The sequence below is a fragment of the Salminus brasiliensis genome, chromosome 21 (assembly GCF_030463535.1).
Source record: "Salminus brasiliensis chromosome 21, fSalBra1.hap2, whole genome shotgun sequence".
Lineage (NCBI taxonomy): Eukaryota > Metazoa > Chordata > Actinopteri > Characiformes > Bryconidae > Salminus > Salminus brasiliensis.
Genome location: NC_132898.1, coordinates 7,348,179 through 7,364,958, shown reverse-complemented (window position 1 = coordinate 7,364,958; position 16,780 = coordinate 7,348,179). Strand labels below are relative to the sequence as shown.

The following is a 16,780-nucleotide window of genomic DNA, read 5'->3' as shown; positions in this document are numbered from 1 at the left end:
AATAAGCACATAAAACAGGGTGTATTTTCACTTTTTAATGTTTAACTTACTATTCAAATCTACAACATAGCTTTGTACATAAACATTTGTCAGGATACAGTTTCTATTAGAGATAGGAATGTTAACATGGGAGAGAAATTATGGAGTTAAAATGGAAAAAATACAAAATTCTGGGTTAGACATGAACATGACCTACACAGAACCTAAAGGACGGATGCATGCAAGGAGAATCGAGTGTGCCAAAGGAATGACTTGACTTTGGTCTTCAGTGCTACTCTTGCTTTAGGAATTATACCACTGCACTTTTTTGAGGTTTGAGTTCCAAATTCCAGGACCATTCTCAAGAGATGGGGCTGTCCATCAGAACTCTTACTGTATTCCAGTACTGGTCTGGAAAAGCCATCCCTACCAGTTTTAGGGTGTAAGGGATGATGAGCAATTCTGCTGCCTAAAAGGGTGCTGTGGCCAAGTTTTTCAATGTTTATTGCACTAAGACTGTCCCTGGGTAGTGCTAATAAGGAACATTTAAAGGAAGAATTGTAGGAGACCTGTTTGTGCTTAGCCAGAGGAGCAGAAATGATCCCTTGTCCAGGAAAGCAGAGCCTAAACCGCAGTCAGCCCAGCTTAGCTTCACAGTTATCACAATAGGTTACATGAGCAGACACTAACTACGTATCCATTCAGGATGATAAAAAATAAATATGGTATTCACAAATACACTGAACTTTAGACATGAGAGAAAAAAAACAGAACAGACGAACGAAGGAATGGCACATTAACGAAACACTATACAAACAGTCACATCTGGATTCAAAATATGAACATTACTAAACTAAATGAAACTGTTTGAATGTCACTTTACTCTCTGGTGTTCTCAGCTTCGTGTTCATTCACTGTGTCGGTAAATGCTATTCGAACCAGCTGACTATTCCGAGGGCATTCAGTTTCTTCATTCTAGCTCAGTTTGTGCAACACTGTGATAGTCTTGCTCCCAAAGCGGTGCACAATTCGGAACAGCAGAAGACGCCATTCAGTCAAGGGAAACATACTGGTTCAAACTAACAAACAAACAGCCTAAAACTAAGAAATGACAAACAGGGAAAATGGATAATTAATAAGAAGCAGCATAAGATTCAAAATTCTGTATTACACTTAGGGCTGCACAATATGCAGTGGAATGCAAATGTTTGGGCACCCCTGGTGTAAAATGTGTTTCTAATAATAATTAAATATCTCCAAAAGGTGTAAAGTCCAACATTTTAAGCTTTATGATTGGTGTATTCTTTTTGTGTTGTACACTTTTAGAGCAAAAAAAGGAAACGAGCACTCTGCAAAGAGACTTCAGCTCTCAGACAGCGTTTCCCAATGGAAATGAGACTGTTAGGAATAAGGCTTGTTTTTTGCCGACTCCTTAAACCTTGCCCCAATAATCAGCAGCCATGGGCTCCTCTAAGCAGCTGCTTAGCTCTCTGAACATTACATTAACTGATGCACACACAGCAGAAGTTGTCTATAAGAAGATAGCAAAGCACTTTCGGGTAGCTGTTCCCTCAGTTCCAGATGTAATTAAGAAATGGCAGTCAACAGGAACAGTGAGGGTCAAGTTGAGGACTCAAAAGTCATTGAATACCTTCAGAGAAAGCTGCTGGTAGGATTGCTAGAAAGGCAAATCAGAAACCCTGTGTGACTGCAAAGAAGGGACCTTCAGGAAGATTTAGCAGGCTCTGGAATGGTGGTGCACAGTTCTACAGCCAAGAATGGATTTAATAAAATACCAAAAAGTTCTAGAAGCAAACATCACACCATCTGTCAAAAAGTGCTAAAGATGAAATAAGGGTGGCAAAAGGCTAGAATATCCAAAGAACCCCTAACCAGTCACAGTGTTTGAGTGTTTTTTGAGGTTTTTTTTTTTGTTTGTTTGTTTTTTTTAACTATTTTAAGCCCCCCTTGAGCAATCACTGTTCCAGAGGAGTGTTACTGTGGGTGTAATCCAACAAAAGCCATATTTATATTTATATTTATATATATATATATATATATATATATAGGTTTTTTTAAAGCAGCAATATAATCTTTATACTAGTATTTTTAGATGCAGTATAGTATAATGGGGTGTATAGTATAGTATATATTAGTATACTGCAGCTTTCAGTGCATCCATGTGTGACCATGTGTCCTTATTTCCATATTGTGAAGCCCTAATACTAATACAGTCTTCAACATGGCTGGCTTCTAGTGAGCGGCCAAAATACGTCGTGTTTTTAAGTTTGGTGCTACAGTACAGAGAGGCACAGTGAACTATAGTTTGTCCTTCCCTTAACACAGGGTTTTTTTCCTATACACACACACACACACACACACACACACACACACACACACACACACACACACACACATTTTCAACAATAAATAAATGTCAGTTATGGACTGTGATCATATCAGAAGCTATGCAGTACATATCTAAATCTGAGGATTCTCTTTATGCATAGCTTAATACTTGTACAGGATAAACCCAGTCTGGATGGCCTATTATAGGCCACGCTATAGTCATGCACGAGTCTTTATGAGAGTTCTTGTTACATCACTCCCACTGAGGAGGCTGCAAATGAGCCAATGGGAAAATGAGCTAAACTGGACCATCTGACAGACAATACTATAAGCTGGAAGTAAACAAAAAGGACCAATCGCTCCTCGCTTCGCCCTGAAGCATACGATAGCTAACTTGACACTATCCAACACGTGCACGCTGACTGCTGTTCTGTGATCTGTTGACCATGGACATGTTGTAGAACACAGGGTAAAGAAAAAGGGGGCTGGGATTACACATACTAAACAACATGAGACGCAATGAAGTGGACAGCCCTCTGACTTCTCTTCACTTCCACATCCGTCTGTCCCTTCATCCGTCCCTTTCTAGTATCTGTTTGTTGAATCCGTCAATGAGCGAGGAGGTCTCCTCCTATGTCTCTGCATATATTCTGTGTGCTGTGTTGTGACAGAGGAGGGGGGAGGGGGGAAGAGACAAAAAAACTTGAGTAGTAGTGGTGGATGGAGACCGTTCTTGGTACAGGGTGGGTGATGTGACCACACTATAAACTTCTCTGAGCCAATGGTGGACACTAAGAAAACTGACCAAGGGAGTTTTATTAAAAAGAGATTAGACAGGGCTCTCATGCGGCATCTCTGTCTAAGGGTCTGCCTTGTAAACAAGACCATGACTGGTCTTTTTTAATTGGATATATTGATGGACGATTACTGTTGTGGTCACTAAAAAAACTCATATCTTTAAAACATTAGCTTTACAGGAGAAGGGAAAAACGTCATAACTTTTTAATGGACGCAAATGTAAAAATATTTGATTCCAAGTCATTGTGGAGCATTTCTATTAGCATCATGAAATTCTGACACAGTACATCAGTACGTCTGCCAGCTTGGCCACACTCACATTGCTTGGGTATCCTGAGGGCTTCAGTGTCCCCGGACAGCACTTGATGCATGACACCTCGGAACTGGTACAGCAACTTCAGGCTCTTTTCCTCTCCGACACATGGGTCATAGAATCCAGGCAAACCCGCCTGAGAGGCAAGACATAAGTCCTATTAGAAAGTAGACAGGCTCCAAGGCTGATCGTGTTAGCATGAACTAGATGATTAATGCTATAATGCTGTAATGAGCGAGATGATTGTCGCAGGCCTGACCTTTGAAGCCTCAGTGAGGATGAGTTTGGAATCCTTCACCAGGCACTGCAGGGGCACCGTCACATCTATAACCTTTGCCCGCTCCTGTTTCTGGCTGTTGTCAGTCACAAATTTGCCATACCAGGCATTTAAGATGATAAGACCTGAGAAAAGAGCATGCAGCACATTGGAAAGTTGTGTGTGTTTCCTGGTTACAGCACTGGATTCTATTCTGTGTTGTTTGCTCCTCTTCTGTCCTTGAGTCCTGATGCTTTGTAGAGGCGCAATACTAATAAAACTTGTTTTTTTATTATTATTATTAATATTATTATTATTATTATTATTATTATATTGTTGTTGCTGTTAAACATATGCATTTTTGCAGGGGTTATACCCCTATAGTATTTCTACAGGGACTAGACAAGCTGTGTATGTGCATTTACACATCTGTTTCAGGAATTGGTGCACCTTAAAGGAGCTGAACTTGGACACTTGGACATATAGTTTACTAGAAGTCAATTGTCATCCAAATCTTTCTGTAAATACATTCCAGCTTTCCTGCTTTTAACTCACCCATTTTGGATTCCTCTGCCTCAATTATTCGCCGGACTGACTCTTGCATTAGTACCAGCTACAAAAATAAATAAATAAATAAATAAATAAATAAATAAATAAATAAAAACACTACACACAACAACACAGCTGATTAATTCCGCAGGGGTTAAAAATCTCAACCCTTATTTAGGCAAACACTCACTGCCGACTCGGCCTCCTGCTTCTTCTTGGCGATGTCTGAAGCAGAGTGTACTCTGTGCTTCTCCAGGTCCCTACACACATTCACACATGTAAATGATTCCACAACTTGGCGTAATGCCATCAGAATTATAAATGATCTTGGTTACAGCACAGTACTTGGACATGAACTTACTGTTCCTTCTGGGCGAGTACATAAGGTGTGATTATTAGTTTCTGGACTGCTAAATAGAAGACCAGAGGACCCACAGTGGCATAAAACACAGCGCTGGGTAAGACTTGGTCTGTCAGGTGGATGGGGAAGAGGTAGGTCTGACTGGCTCGGTTCAACCTGGGGAGAACAGAGAATAATTAACATATACCAACTTTAACAAACCAACATCCAATGAAGGGATAAGAATGCAACAATTTATGAGGCTCCAGTAGTAGTTAGTAGAGCAAGATGGTATTCTAGTTCAGAGCTTGTCTCAGCTGAACAATCATCTCATCTGTAACCACACAAATGTTACTTTGGAACTGGAGGAAAAAACAATAGTAACCAAAATTATTTAGTTAAATAATACTCAAGTACAATTCCTACACCCAACCTTATTTTGAGGGAGACTCCCTGGGGTACCCCAATGCTGACTGTAGCAGAGAGCACACTGTGCCTGCTGATCTTCCTCTCTGCACCGTACTCCACCACTGTCCCAAAGAAGCCAGTCCTAAAGCGGGAAAGCAAGATGATTAGAGGTGGACCAGATACTGCGCTCTTACATTTGCGTTTTAGTATGTTGGTGATATATCAGTGGTTCCCAAACCTGGTCCTGGACTGACCCTTTAGATGTAATCTTTGCAAACCTGATCCAAACAATCAGCCAATCAACAAGCCCTCCCTCCGTGTGTTAAAGCAGACAAACACTACAGCAGAAAGAAGGACTCCAGTGGTTAGGAACCACTGATTCACAGTAGAAACAGCAATAGGCTTACTTGACAGAACCCTTGACCTTGGTCTGGTCTTCATCTTGAAATTTGTACTGATAGCTCATCATCAGGTAAGAATGTGGCACGCCAAGCTGTGCAAGAAAAAGAGGATGCTAGCATGTAATCATATCTAAACACCAATAGTTGCTTTCAAGAAGTCATTTAATTGCATCTTCAGCTGAAAAATGTAACTGATGGTTTTCCTAGTCATAGTCATTATCCTGTGTCAGGGACTCACCTGTAGAGCCAGGGTGAAATGGCTGGTCTTGGTGTCTCGGACCACGCTGGTGGTCATGGCTGATTCAGTCCCCCAGCGCCACTGCAGGTAACCCATTGTGTTCTGGTCCAGGTGTCGAGCCATCATGGTGCTGGCACTGGGACGCACACCACGAGATGAAAACTGCATGCCGCACTGGGCAGTCACAAAGCTAGCAGGCACATAAACCAAAGAGAAAGTGAAGAAAAAAAAGATGTATATTAATAACCCTCCCCAGCAGCCTTGACATAGTGAGCAACTTGAGCACTCCCAAAGCGGCCAGGTTTAGTATGTGGGCATCACATATAGAAAATTATCCCGTTCAGCAGCAACAACCATGTTAAACGTGCCATCAGTAACTAAAGCTACAGCTTTCTTAGTGATCCGCTGTTCCTCCGCTCCATTCCTCAACACTTGTGGGGCTCTCACTCACTGCTCTTGTATGGAGCACATCAGGCGTTAGCTGCTGCTCATCAGTGTAAAATTGCAGTTATTTATTGCGCAATTGATCCATGGTTTATATGGAATTCTGCATGAAAGCAAACCAGTGTTAATGAGCACCTCCCCCTAAAAAGCCCAGATTTGGCCCTGGGTGTTAGACTTGTGCATTCGGGACAAGTGTAAAAATGCCCTATGTGTGCAAATGACCAAGCAGAGCTATCCCCTTCAGGCCTTTTTCACAAATGTTCCTTTGATTCTTTCTAGGCAACCAAAAACTCCACTTACCAGCGTGCCGTCACATTTCGGAAGACTTTCATTCCAAAAAGAGGTCCTCGAATATCTCCTGCTCCAAACTCCAGCTGAACACACAGTCACGGGAGACAGAACAAAAGAGATAAGCCAGGCCACACCAGATAACGGTCTTTATCTGTAAATGAAACATGAGTGCGAGTCCTACCTCTCCCCAACCCCTTGTGGAGGTGACCCGTCGCAAACACAGGTTGATATTACCTCCGCCATTGCCGTTGTGTGTGGTCAAAGAGCCTGAGAGGACGGCCGTGTCTGTGGTAGTTAAGGGAGCCTGGAATATATAAACACAGCCTTGTACGCACTCTGTAATAATAACAAGGTCAGTTTCTCAGTTTGTTCTCTATAATAACAGCATGGTTTAACACACATCCAGCCTGTACTGGACGTCCACACAGGGCTCACATGGTGACCTTACATTTGTTTACCTCGATAGACTGAGATATGTGCATCCTGTTGATCTCAATGTGCGGGAATCCTCCTCCTGGCATTTCCTCAAAATCCTCCTCATAGCGGTCGAACAGATCTGTGGCATCTATGCCCACACTTATGGTCCCCTGCATAAACAGACAGTAATGCAGAGTAGTTACATAATAAACCATATGTATTTCACACCGTGGTTATGGTCAGAGAGCAAACTGAAGATCTGTGCTAGCAGCAGTGTCTCAGCTAGTGCTCGGAGTTCTATTATATTAGGACATGATTCTTCACATATTCTTAAGGCTACTTTACCCCATTGTACACTATGTATGCAGCAGTAAGACATATATATATACAGTGGGGAGAACAAGTATTTGATACACTGCTGATTTTTCAGGTTTTCCCACTTGCAAAGCATGTAGAAGACTGTAATTTTTATCATAGGTACTCTTCAACTGTGAGTGATGGAATCTAAAACAAAAATCCAGAAAAATACATTGTATGATTTTTAAATAATTAATTTCCATTTTATTGGGGGAAATAAGTATTTGATCATCTATCAACCAGTAAGAATTTTGGCTCTCACAGACATGTTACTTCTTCTTTAAGAAGCCCTCCTGTTCTCCACTCATTACCTGTATTAACTGCACCTGTTTGAACTCGTTACCTGTATAAAAGACACCTGTCCACACACTCAATCAGTCAGACTCCAGCATCTCCACAATGCCCAAGACCAGAGAGCTTTGTAAGGACATCAGGGATAAAATTGTAGACCTGCACAAGGCTGGGATGGGCTACAGGACAATAGGCAAGCAGCTTGGTGAGAAGGCAACAACTGTTGGTGCAATTATTAGAAAATGGAAGAAATGCAAAATAACGGATAATCTCCCTCGGTCTGGGGCGCCATGCAAGATCTCACCTCGTGGAGCATCAATGATCTTGAGGAAGGTGAGGAATGAGCCCAGAATTACACAGCAAGACCTGGTCAATGACCTGAATAGAGCTGGGACCACAGTCTCAAAGAAAACAATCAGTAACACTCTACGCCGTCAAGGATTAAAATCCTGCAGTGCACGCAAGGTGCCCTTCCTCAAGCCAACGCATGTCAAAGCCCGTCTGAAGTTTGCAAATGACCATCTGAATGATCCAGAGGAGGAATGGGAGAAGGTCATGTGGTCTGATGAGACAAAAATAGAACTTTTTGGTTTAAACTCCACTCGTCATGTTTGGAGGAAGAAGAATGATGAGTACAACCCCAAGAACACCATCCCAACCGTGAAGCATGGCGGTGGAAACATCATTCTTTGGGGATGCTTTTCTGCAAAGGGGACAGGACGACTGCACCGTATTGTGGGAAGGATGGATGGGGCCATGTATCGTGAGATTTTGGCCAACAACCTCCTTCCCTCAGTAAGAGCACTGAAGATGGGTCGTGGCTGGGTCTTCCAGCATGATAACGACCCAAAACACACAGCCAGGGCAACTAAAGAGTGGCTCCGTAGGAAACATCTTAAGGTCCTGGAGTGGCCTAGCCAGTCTCCAGACCTGAATCCAATAGAAAATCTTTGGAGGGAGCTTAAAGTCTGTGTGGCCCAGCGACAGCCACGAAACCTGAAGGCTCTGGAGGAGATCTGTATGGAGGAGTGGGCCAAAATCCCTGCTGCAGTGTGTGCAAACCTTGTCAAGAACTACAGGAAACGTCTCATCTCTGTAATTGCAAACAAAGGTTTCTGTACCAAATATGAAGTTTCTTTTTCTGGTGTATCAAATACTTATTTCCCACAATAAAATGGAAATTAATTATTTAAAAATCATACAATGTATTTTTCTGGATTTTTGTTTTAGATTCCATCACTCACAGTTGAAGAGTACCTATGATAAAAATTACAGTCTTCTACATGCTTTGCAAGTGGGAAAACCTGAAAAATCAGCAGTGTATCAAATACTTGTTCTCCCCACTGTACATACACATATACATACATATATATAGACCAATAGAAATACTCTAAATTATTTGGAATAAACTTATTTTATATGAACATCTATTCAAAGATAAGAACATGTTTTGCCTTCTCGTGTAAAGTGCATTATTATAGAGACACACTGGACACATACACACACATACATACATACATACTTGTCACTGCCAAATTTAGTAGAAAGCCTTCCCTGCACTGGGTTTCCAACCTGCCTCCTGGACAGCTACATTCCTGCAGATTTCAACTCCAAGCCAAATCTAATCACTAATCACTATGCTAAACACCCCATTCATCCAATCAAGGACTTCTGAAAGCAGTAACTGGTTGGATTAGGTGGGGGCAATTAGAGTTGGCTCCAAAGTCCGCAGGCTTTTATTGCTTTATTTACTGGAATTTAACTATTCCCATTGTCAAACATTATCACCACCTAATTAACTACTCACATAAACACACTCTAAACCCAGCTAGGACAGATTATAAAAAGAATGTTCAGTCAGTAAAAATCTGGAGTTCTGGAGATCTGGAGAAACCAAGCCTTGGTGGACTTTGATATATGCTTGGGATAATTGGCCAATGATGCCAAAGTTGCTCCTAACGTAAAGTCATTGGACAGCTGAAGATGCTTGAAGGGAAACACACATGATAACACAATAATCATGCTTTTGGACCTCCAACGGATCTTCAATGTTAAAATACTCAATTAAGGCAAAATTATTATTGATTATTATTTTCCTGATAATCCTGATAATTATCCTGAGCACAACTATCAAAGGAGCTTTTTCCACAGCTGTCTCTGCAAGATAATTAGGACATCATAAGAGCAATCACTGCTGTTGACACTGAAACATGGAACCAGGGACACTTTTATAAGACCATCTTAGCACCCCCCCATAGTCACTGGCTTGATCATCAATTGATCTTTTCGGATCCGAGTGAACTCCGTTATGCCACAGGCCTGACTGTGAAGTGCTTTAATCAAAGTGTAGCAGCATGCGCTACCTTGGGATTGGTCCTCTGCTGTAGCCTCCTTTCGTCCCTATCCCTCTGTAGGCGCTCATACTCCTCCCTGATCTCTGCAGGGGTCCGTTTTCTCTCCACCATCTAGAAAAAAAAACAACAACAAGAGCTTCAAAAATCTGCCATCACTGCCATTTATAATATTGTTTAGAAGTTGGTCCTCAATGCTCATCGGTTTGGAATAGATGGTTTAAAGACTGACTGAAGATAAAAAGAAAAATATTCCAAACTGATACCAAAGAAGAAGATTTTTGGGAAGCTGTATTGTTCCTGATGCGTTCAGACTGATCACAAGAGCTGTATGATAGTTATGATAGGGAATTTTTAGAATGCTTTCTGAGTTCTTGTTTCCAAAGTACTCAAAAGCTTCTTCTTAAAACTGTATCTACAATGTACACAGCATTTCAGACCTTAAAATTTCAAAGGATCCTGGAACGTTCCAGGGAAAAAGTCAACAAGACACAACATATCAGCTTTGGAATATTTCCTTTTACTACAGGGAACAATAGCAGTGATCTTCCAAAATCCCATTCATTTCTCTCATAGAGCTACGATCCAGCTACGATCCAGAGTTCCTAATATGGTAATGACAGCAACTACAGAAAGACTCACAACTTCTGAAGTCAGCTGGTACAACGTTTTTACTGCTAGTGATTCCAAACCTTAGAAGTTCAAATCATGGTGTGCATCTGAATATCAGAGATATCTGTCTTACCTCCCATCCTTCCACCTCCAGCCCTTTCTTCCCAAAAATGTCATATATGGCTCGAGACTGTGGGTCACTGAGGACTAAGCAGAGGGCAGACGGATACTACTGAGTGTTGATCTGAAAGACAAGATCATTCACTGCCGGCACATGAGGGTTCAAGTCTACTGCCTAGGTGCAGGTAAGGGTTACCTTCATAAGCTTGGTGAACGAGGTTGAAGAGCTCCTCGGCCTGTCTCTTGAGCTCAGGATCTCTGTGCTTGTCTGGGTGGTAGAGCATGCAAAGCCGACGGTATGAGGCCTTCAGCTCCTCTTGGGTCGCCTGAGGACCAACATCACAGCTGCTTTAAAGGACCAACTTACATAGCCACACAAAACAGACGAGGTCATATCAATACATGACTCTTTTTATTTCATATTATTATCATTCATAATTTTATACTCTATTTCCATGATAGCTAGTGCACAGTGATGTAATCAAAAATCAGCAGGGGTTTTGGGAGGCAAAAATCACACTGCGGTTACATGTTTTGTAGAGATGCACCGATACCTCTGATACATACATCAGATTTTCAAGTATCTGTAAATACAGAGCACACATTCCGGCTATAAATCCTGATATTTATAGTGTTCCACTTTTCATAGGTTGTGCTTTTTTATATCGTATCCAAAATAAAATATACGTTTTACTGGTTGAGAAACTGCACACTTGAAAAGCTTCAGAGCTATGAAAAAATTTAAATTACAGTAACACGTGCAAGTAGGGAAGCATAATCTTGCTAAGCTTCACCAAACAGTTTTTTAATTGGTGTTTAAAATCCACATTTCAGAGCAGTGACAAAATGTCACGGTTTAGAAACAAAAAGTGCAGCGATTTCACATTCAAGAACACATTTCTCTGTAAAAAGGTACTAATGTAAAAGTTCCATTAAATGTCTGTTTAATTGTAATAACTATTTATGCCTGCTTTTTACTAGTTGTTTAAACATTTCGTTTCATAAAGTAAAAATGTTTTATGTAAAATAAATAAATAAATTAATTAATTAATTTAAAAAGTCAGTAAGCTTCTTGGTATCGGTGCTCTCTATTGCTGATACCGATACTCTGTGGAAGTGCCAGTATCGACAGTTGATAGCCAGGTCAAGTCAAGTCAAGTCAAGTCAAATTTATTTGTATAGCTTTTTACAACTGTTGTCGTCACAAAGCAGCTTTACATAATTAGTAATTAATAAAAGACAGAGACAAAAAAGAGAAATAATGTAAGACATGAAGGATCAAAGACCCCCAGTGAGCAGCCAACAGCGACAGTGGCAAGGAGAACCTCCCTCAGAGCTGGAGGAAGAAACCTTGGGAGGAACCAAGACTCACAAGGGGGACCCGACCCGTCCTCCTCTGATCAGAACTATTTAAACATTGTTGATAAAAATGACCAAACCATCTATTCTGTTACACTGCTTTCATCATAATATACTTAATAGAGCCTCAGAAGAGACTAAGGGGCATATTGTTGATATTTTTTCAACACCATATCGATTCTGTTACACCTTTATTGACCAGGGATAGGGGATTTAGTAAACAGCCTTTAGTTAATACAAAATATTACTGTTGCGTATCGGTATCGACATTGGTTCAACATTAATATTTTGTGTAAACAACATGCCCCTTATTCTCTTCTGAGGCTCGGTCATTAGAAACGAGGTCATGGAAACGATGGAAACTAGGAATATGGGGGCATCCTATGTATTCCTGCATTGATTATACAACTCAGTCACACTGTTCACATAGGATTTGTACTTTTCCAAATCAACCATCTGTATAATATGTCATTAGAGCGATATTCTATCCTGACAGAATTAAACATCATATCAAATTTAGACAAATATGATAAATAATCTTTTGGCTGGTGACATTTGTATGGATCATTTAAGCATCAGTCTAAGCATCACCTCTGTAGATATCAAATACTATTACAATACTATTAAATGACACTATCAAATTTTCATAACCATCAACAAGGGCATTCTGGACAGTGTGACCATGTCAAATGTCCAGAAGAGCTTGTTTAGTATATGAAAGGTATAGAAGTAGATATAATTCTACAAACATCTTTAAACAGACTCTTGCAAAAGGGCTTTAAACCATTAGCAGACTGTGTGAGAACGAATGTCAGGCGTCAAGCAGTAAAAGTCAGACATCCACTGCAGCTCCCAGCTTATAGTAGCCGATCTGACCTGAAGGGTGCAGACATCTCAGCTCATCTGTGCTTGAGGAAGCTTTCCTCATGCACTCTGACAGCAGCCGCAGGCGTGTGACAGTCCGCGGGAAAAACACACGAAAACAAGCCCTGCTTACCTCTCTCCGCACATTCAGGAGGGCATAATAATCTTCGTTCTCTATTTCTAATTCATTTTCCAAGGCAGCTGCCATGTTTTCGCCGCTCCCCCACTCACCCTGCCTGGAGAAAGCGCTCTGAGAGCGGCTACCGCCACCGTGCGTTCCGGAGGGGACGAGCAGAGGCCGGTTGCTAGTTTTAACATGCATTTATTTTTACACAGGACTCGAACCAAGCTGCACTACAGAAACTGGTTCTGCAAAAAGTTAAAGAAACCTTAATTGTAGTTCAGGCCTGTTTCTGCTCACAGGAAACGGCTTAAACATCTGTAACTCAAGACAGCACTAAATAAGGGGGCAGTGGTGGCTCAGCGTTTAGAGCTCTGGGCTATTGAAGACAGGGTTGTGGGTTCGATACCCGGGCTCAGAAAGCTGCCTCTGTTGGGCCCTTGACCAAGGCCTTTCACCCTCTCTGCTCCCCGGGCACCGCAGCAATGGCTGCCCACCGCTCCGGGCACATGTGCTCACTGACCACTGTGTGTGTTTCACTGGTGTGTATGTGTGTTTACTGCACGGATGGGATAAGAGCAGAAGCCAAATTCCACCTGTGTCACAAATGGTCAATATGTGTGTATAAACATTTGGTCATGGCTAGCCAAAGTGCAATGTTTTGGAGGGCCACAAACACAAAAACCGATTCAAAACTAAGGTTTTCAACTTTGTAATAATGTATTTTAACATGACACTTTATTTTGTTATTGATATGCATACTGAAATGCAGCCTTGAAAATAAAATGACATGTAAATAAAATAATATAATAAAATCTAAAACCTTTGTTACATTTCCCTCTACAGCATCTTGACTCATGCGCTTAAACAGAGGGACTTACATTAAACTGTGTAGAAGTGTGGTGCACTGGCCTGGTCTGGGAATCAAACTCCAATCAGCCATGATGCTTATTACACCAACCATGCTTATTACATTGTAATAATAATACTTCTGTAATTAAATATACTGTGATTTAATACATTATCATCAACCACACTGTTCTGGACTGTTAAGCTGTAATCACAACGAACGCAAATGAAATCCACATGGCAAAAAAGCTAGTTCACCTGAATGGAAAACAATGTGGCAATTAAACCAAGGAAGTTTCCTCTAAAATCAAGGGTATTAATAGTGTACATCCCCCCCCCCCAACACATACACACACCTCTCAGGCTTCAGTAACAGCCTCTACTCCTTAGAGAAGGCTTTACACCAGAAGTTAAAACATTGCTGTGAGGATTCGACTGATTCAGTCGAGTGGAGAACATGAGTGGGATAAGGTGCTGATGTTGGATGATTAGTTCTTTCACTCGAACTCATCCCAGAGGTACTGGATGGAGCTCCATCATTCCACAGAACGCACAGAACGCATTTTCACTTCTCCACAGTCCAAAGCTGGCGAGTTTACACCTAGCTATATCTAGATGACACTTTCTTATTATACAAGCTTAGTGTGTGCAGCTGAATGCCTGTGTCAGCAATGGGGGCACCTTAAAGTAGATGAGATGTCACTATTTAGAAAGGGGTGTCCAGATACTTTTGGGTGTATAGTGTACATAGCAAGAGAAGTCTTATAGTCTGTGCCGTCTGGTATATTTTCTATTGGGATTGTGTGAAATACTCCAGAAGGTTCCTCTGTAATAACAGCACCTTGTTTCAACATTTTCCCTGTAGAGACAGAAGCTGAGTCAACATTACAAGGTTCGGAATTTCGAGGCCCCTTCCCATACATCATATTGTCATACATTATCATTTCGAGTTGAAGAAAACTCCTGAGAACACCTCAGCATTATTTCCCCGAGCCAACTGAATTCGCTGTGATTTCAGGAATACTCCCGTTTCCCCCCACCAGAAATGCACATTACAAATGTCACAACATATTAGCAGCTCTGGTTATGGGCTGCTGTTTGAATTAAGCTGTGCTAACACATGGGAAGAAGTAGGCAGACTTGTTCTTTTTCCAGCTCCCACCAGGCATCTCACACCCTTTAACAGGATTAGAGAGAGAGAGAGAGAAAGAGAAGAAAAGCTGTAAAGTATTGGACATATGGTCACACAGGACAACAGCTTAGGTCATCTGGACCAGGATGCCAGGGGAAGTGCCTTTATTCTGTATATCAGTATTAGAAGATAATGTAATTAATGTAATTAGGATGTGATTAATTTTACTGCATTTCTAACACCTCATAAAATATCAACAATGCAGATATCTCCATTAATATATACACACATTTTTAATGAGTATACATTATACAATATCAGCATCAGCCCACAACTCCCATATTGGGGGGCATCCTTATTAATTTATGTATTTACTAGATTTCTCACAATTTTCATTACCAGTTCCCAGCACTAGCCAGGACTTCCTGTATCACATGATACCTCCAGGGTTGGGAGGATGAAAGCTAGCAAGTTTTTCTTCCGACGCACATGAAGCGTCACACCATTGAACTGGTGCTAATGGTAGGTCATTGGACAGCTGAACGCACTTGGAGAAGAACACTAATTGCCACTTCTGTCACATCAGCTAACAGATGCCTGCAAATGACGAGGGGAGAGGCAGGGCCATCTTACCCACCCAGAGAGAGCGGCTCCCAGCTATGGGTGGCTGAGAAATAACTAGGGATCAAACCTGAAATCTTTAGGTTGATAGGGCCATCACTTTGTTACACCGCTCTGTTCTTTGTTTCATTTATTAACATATTTTAAATAATTTGGTTTCATGTATTTTTTCGTCTTCATGCAAATGACATTTTTATGAGTAGGAGGTACACATAATTTAGTAGGCAACATTAGTGGGGAGGGGGGGAAAGAGTCAGAATGAGAGAAGCAGGTCTGGCTCAGTGTGAATGGGTCACAGTGGAGAAGTGGAGCTGTCCTTTCAGCACCACTCTCTGCTTCAGCACTGAACAGCGCTCAGCAGCCCAGCCTCCACACATCTCCAGATCCACATCATTTCCTTCTTTTTGTAGTGCTGCTGACCACAGTCAAGGACATTCAGTGGCAGATCTACATTTGAAAGACTCTGCAGTACATCAACTGACACTTTACAGACTATGAGGCGGACCTGGGCTGCTTTATAACAAACACTGCTTATGAGTGTCTGAAAAAGCCAGTCATCACAACTGGCTGCACCACTGTGGTACATGTTAGATCTTCTTACATGTGCAAAACCTTCACATTTCTGTATTCTGGGGAATAAAGAAGAGATGGAAAGGAAAGCTTTCAGCTTAAGCCTCAACGCCCTGTACGGCTCCTTTCAAACTGAGACCCCCATTCAAAATAATAATAATAATAATAATAAAAATAAAAACAAAAGCAAATAAACAAAGAAAGAAGCAAAAATCGCTTATTGGCTATTTGCTGTGCCTAGAAAAAAGAGAAGTGGTCTGTTATAGGGTGTTATAGATATCTTTAAATCACAACGCTCCTCTCAAATACAGACACACTGCCATTTATTGCACTTGTGTATTTCTGTCTAATAAGCAAATCGTAATCTCATCTTCTACCCCTCACCAACCTCCCGTTCTCACCTACCCTTCCTCCCCCCCTCCTTCCTCGAACTGCCCTCACCGTGCACGCGCGTGTCTCCCCCCCTACACCCCCCCCCCCACCACCACCACCCTCCCCCCCCCGGTCGCGAGGAGGAGGAGGAGGAGGAGGATGTGGCGCGCGGAGGGGAAATGGCTGCCGAAAACAAGCCGGAAGGTAAGAGAGAAATAACAGGATTATTACTGTTATTATCCGTGTTTTTGGAGAGTTCTTTTTGACTGTATCCCGTTTCGTGAGCCGCAACGATCCGGATGCAAGCAGGGACGGAGTGCGAGCGCGAGTGACACCGGAACCAGAGACATTTTTACCCCCCTCCTTCTCTCTCCATCT

The 16,780-nt window shown here is 41.7% G+C and overlaps 2 protein-coding genes across 8 annotated transcripts in view; one reads left to right on the top strand and one right to left on the bottom strand.

Annotated features, from left to right (window-relative positions):
• Window positions 1-20: 20 nt before the first annotated feature.
• Window positions 21-12,968, bottom strand: dnajc11b (DnaJ (Hsp40) homolog, subfamily C, member 11b). Its single transcript, XM_072665759.1, has 16 exons — window positions 12,871-12,968; window positions 10,711-10,840; window positions 10,528-10,601; window positions 9,795-9,896; window positions 6,825-6,953; window positions 6,548-6,670; window positions 6,376-6,449; window positions 5,632-5,821; window positions 5,400-5,485; window positions 5,018-5,134; window positions 4,606-4,761; window positions 4,435-4,504; window positions 4,251-4,308; window positions 3,699-3,841; window positions 3,446-3,575; window positions 21-2,985 (listed from the first exon to the last, which is right to left on the bottom strand). The coding sequence occupies exons 1-16, from the start codon at window positions 12,943-12,945 to the stop codon at window positions 2,960-2,962; spliced, it is 1,683 nt and encodes a 560-aa protein (XP_072521860.1). The 5' UTR covers window positions 12,946-12,968; the 3' UTR covers window positions 21-2,959.
• Window positions 12,969-16,538: 3,570 nt separating this feature from the next.
• The window catches only part of LOC140543323 (calmodulin-binding transcription activator 1-like), a 363,513-nt gene continuing 363,271 nt past the window's right edge, over window positions 16,539-16,780 (top strand). For 6 of the 7 annotated variants that reach the window (XM_072666395.1, XM_072666396.1, XM_072666397.1 and 3 more), the window contains exon 1: window positions 16,539-16,606. In XM_072666395.1, coding sequence (XP_072522496.1) covers window positions 16,582-16,606 — 25 coding nt within the window. In that variant the 5' untranslated portion in view covers window positions 16,539-16,581. The remainder of the gene's footprint in view (window positions 16,607-16,780) is intronic. The other variant, XM_072666394.1, reaches the window with a different exon arrangement.

Coding starts and splice junctions, on each gene's coding strand:
- dnajc11b (XM_072665759.1), bottom strand. CDS start 12,945: ATGGCAGCTGCCTTGGAAAATGAATTAGAAATAGAGAACGAAGATTAT. Junction 3,576..3,698: donor TCCTCACTGAGGCTTCAAAG/GTCAGGCCTGCG, acceptor CTTGCCTCTCAG/GCGGGTTTGCCTGGATTCTA. Junction 2,986..3,445: donor CCTCAGGATACCCAAGCAAT/GTGAGTGTGGCC, acceptor GTCACAACACAG/CACACAGAATATATGCAGAG.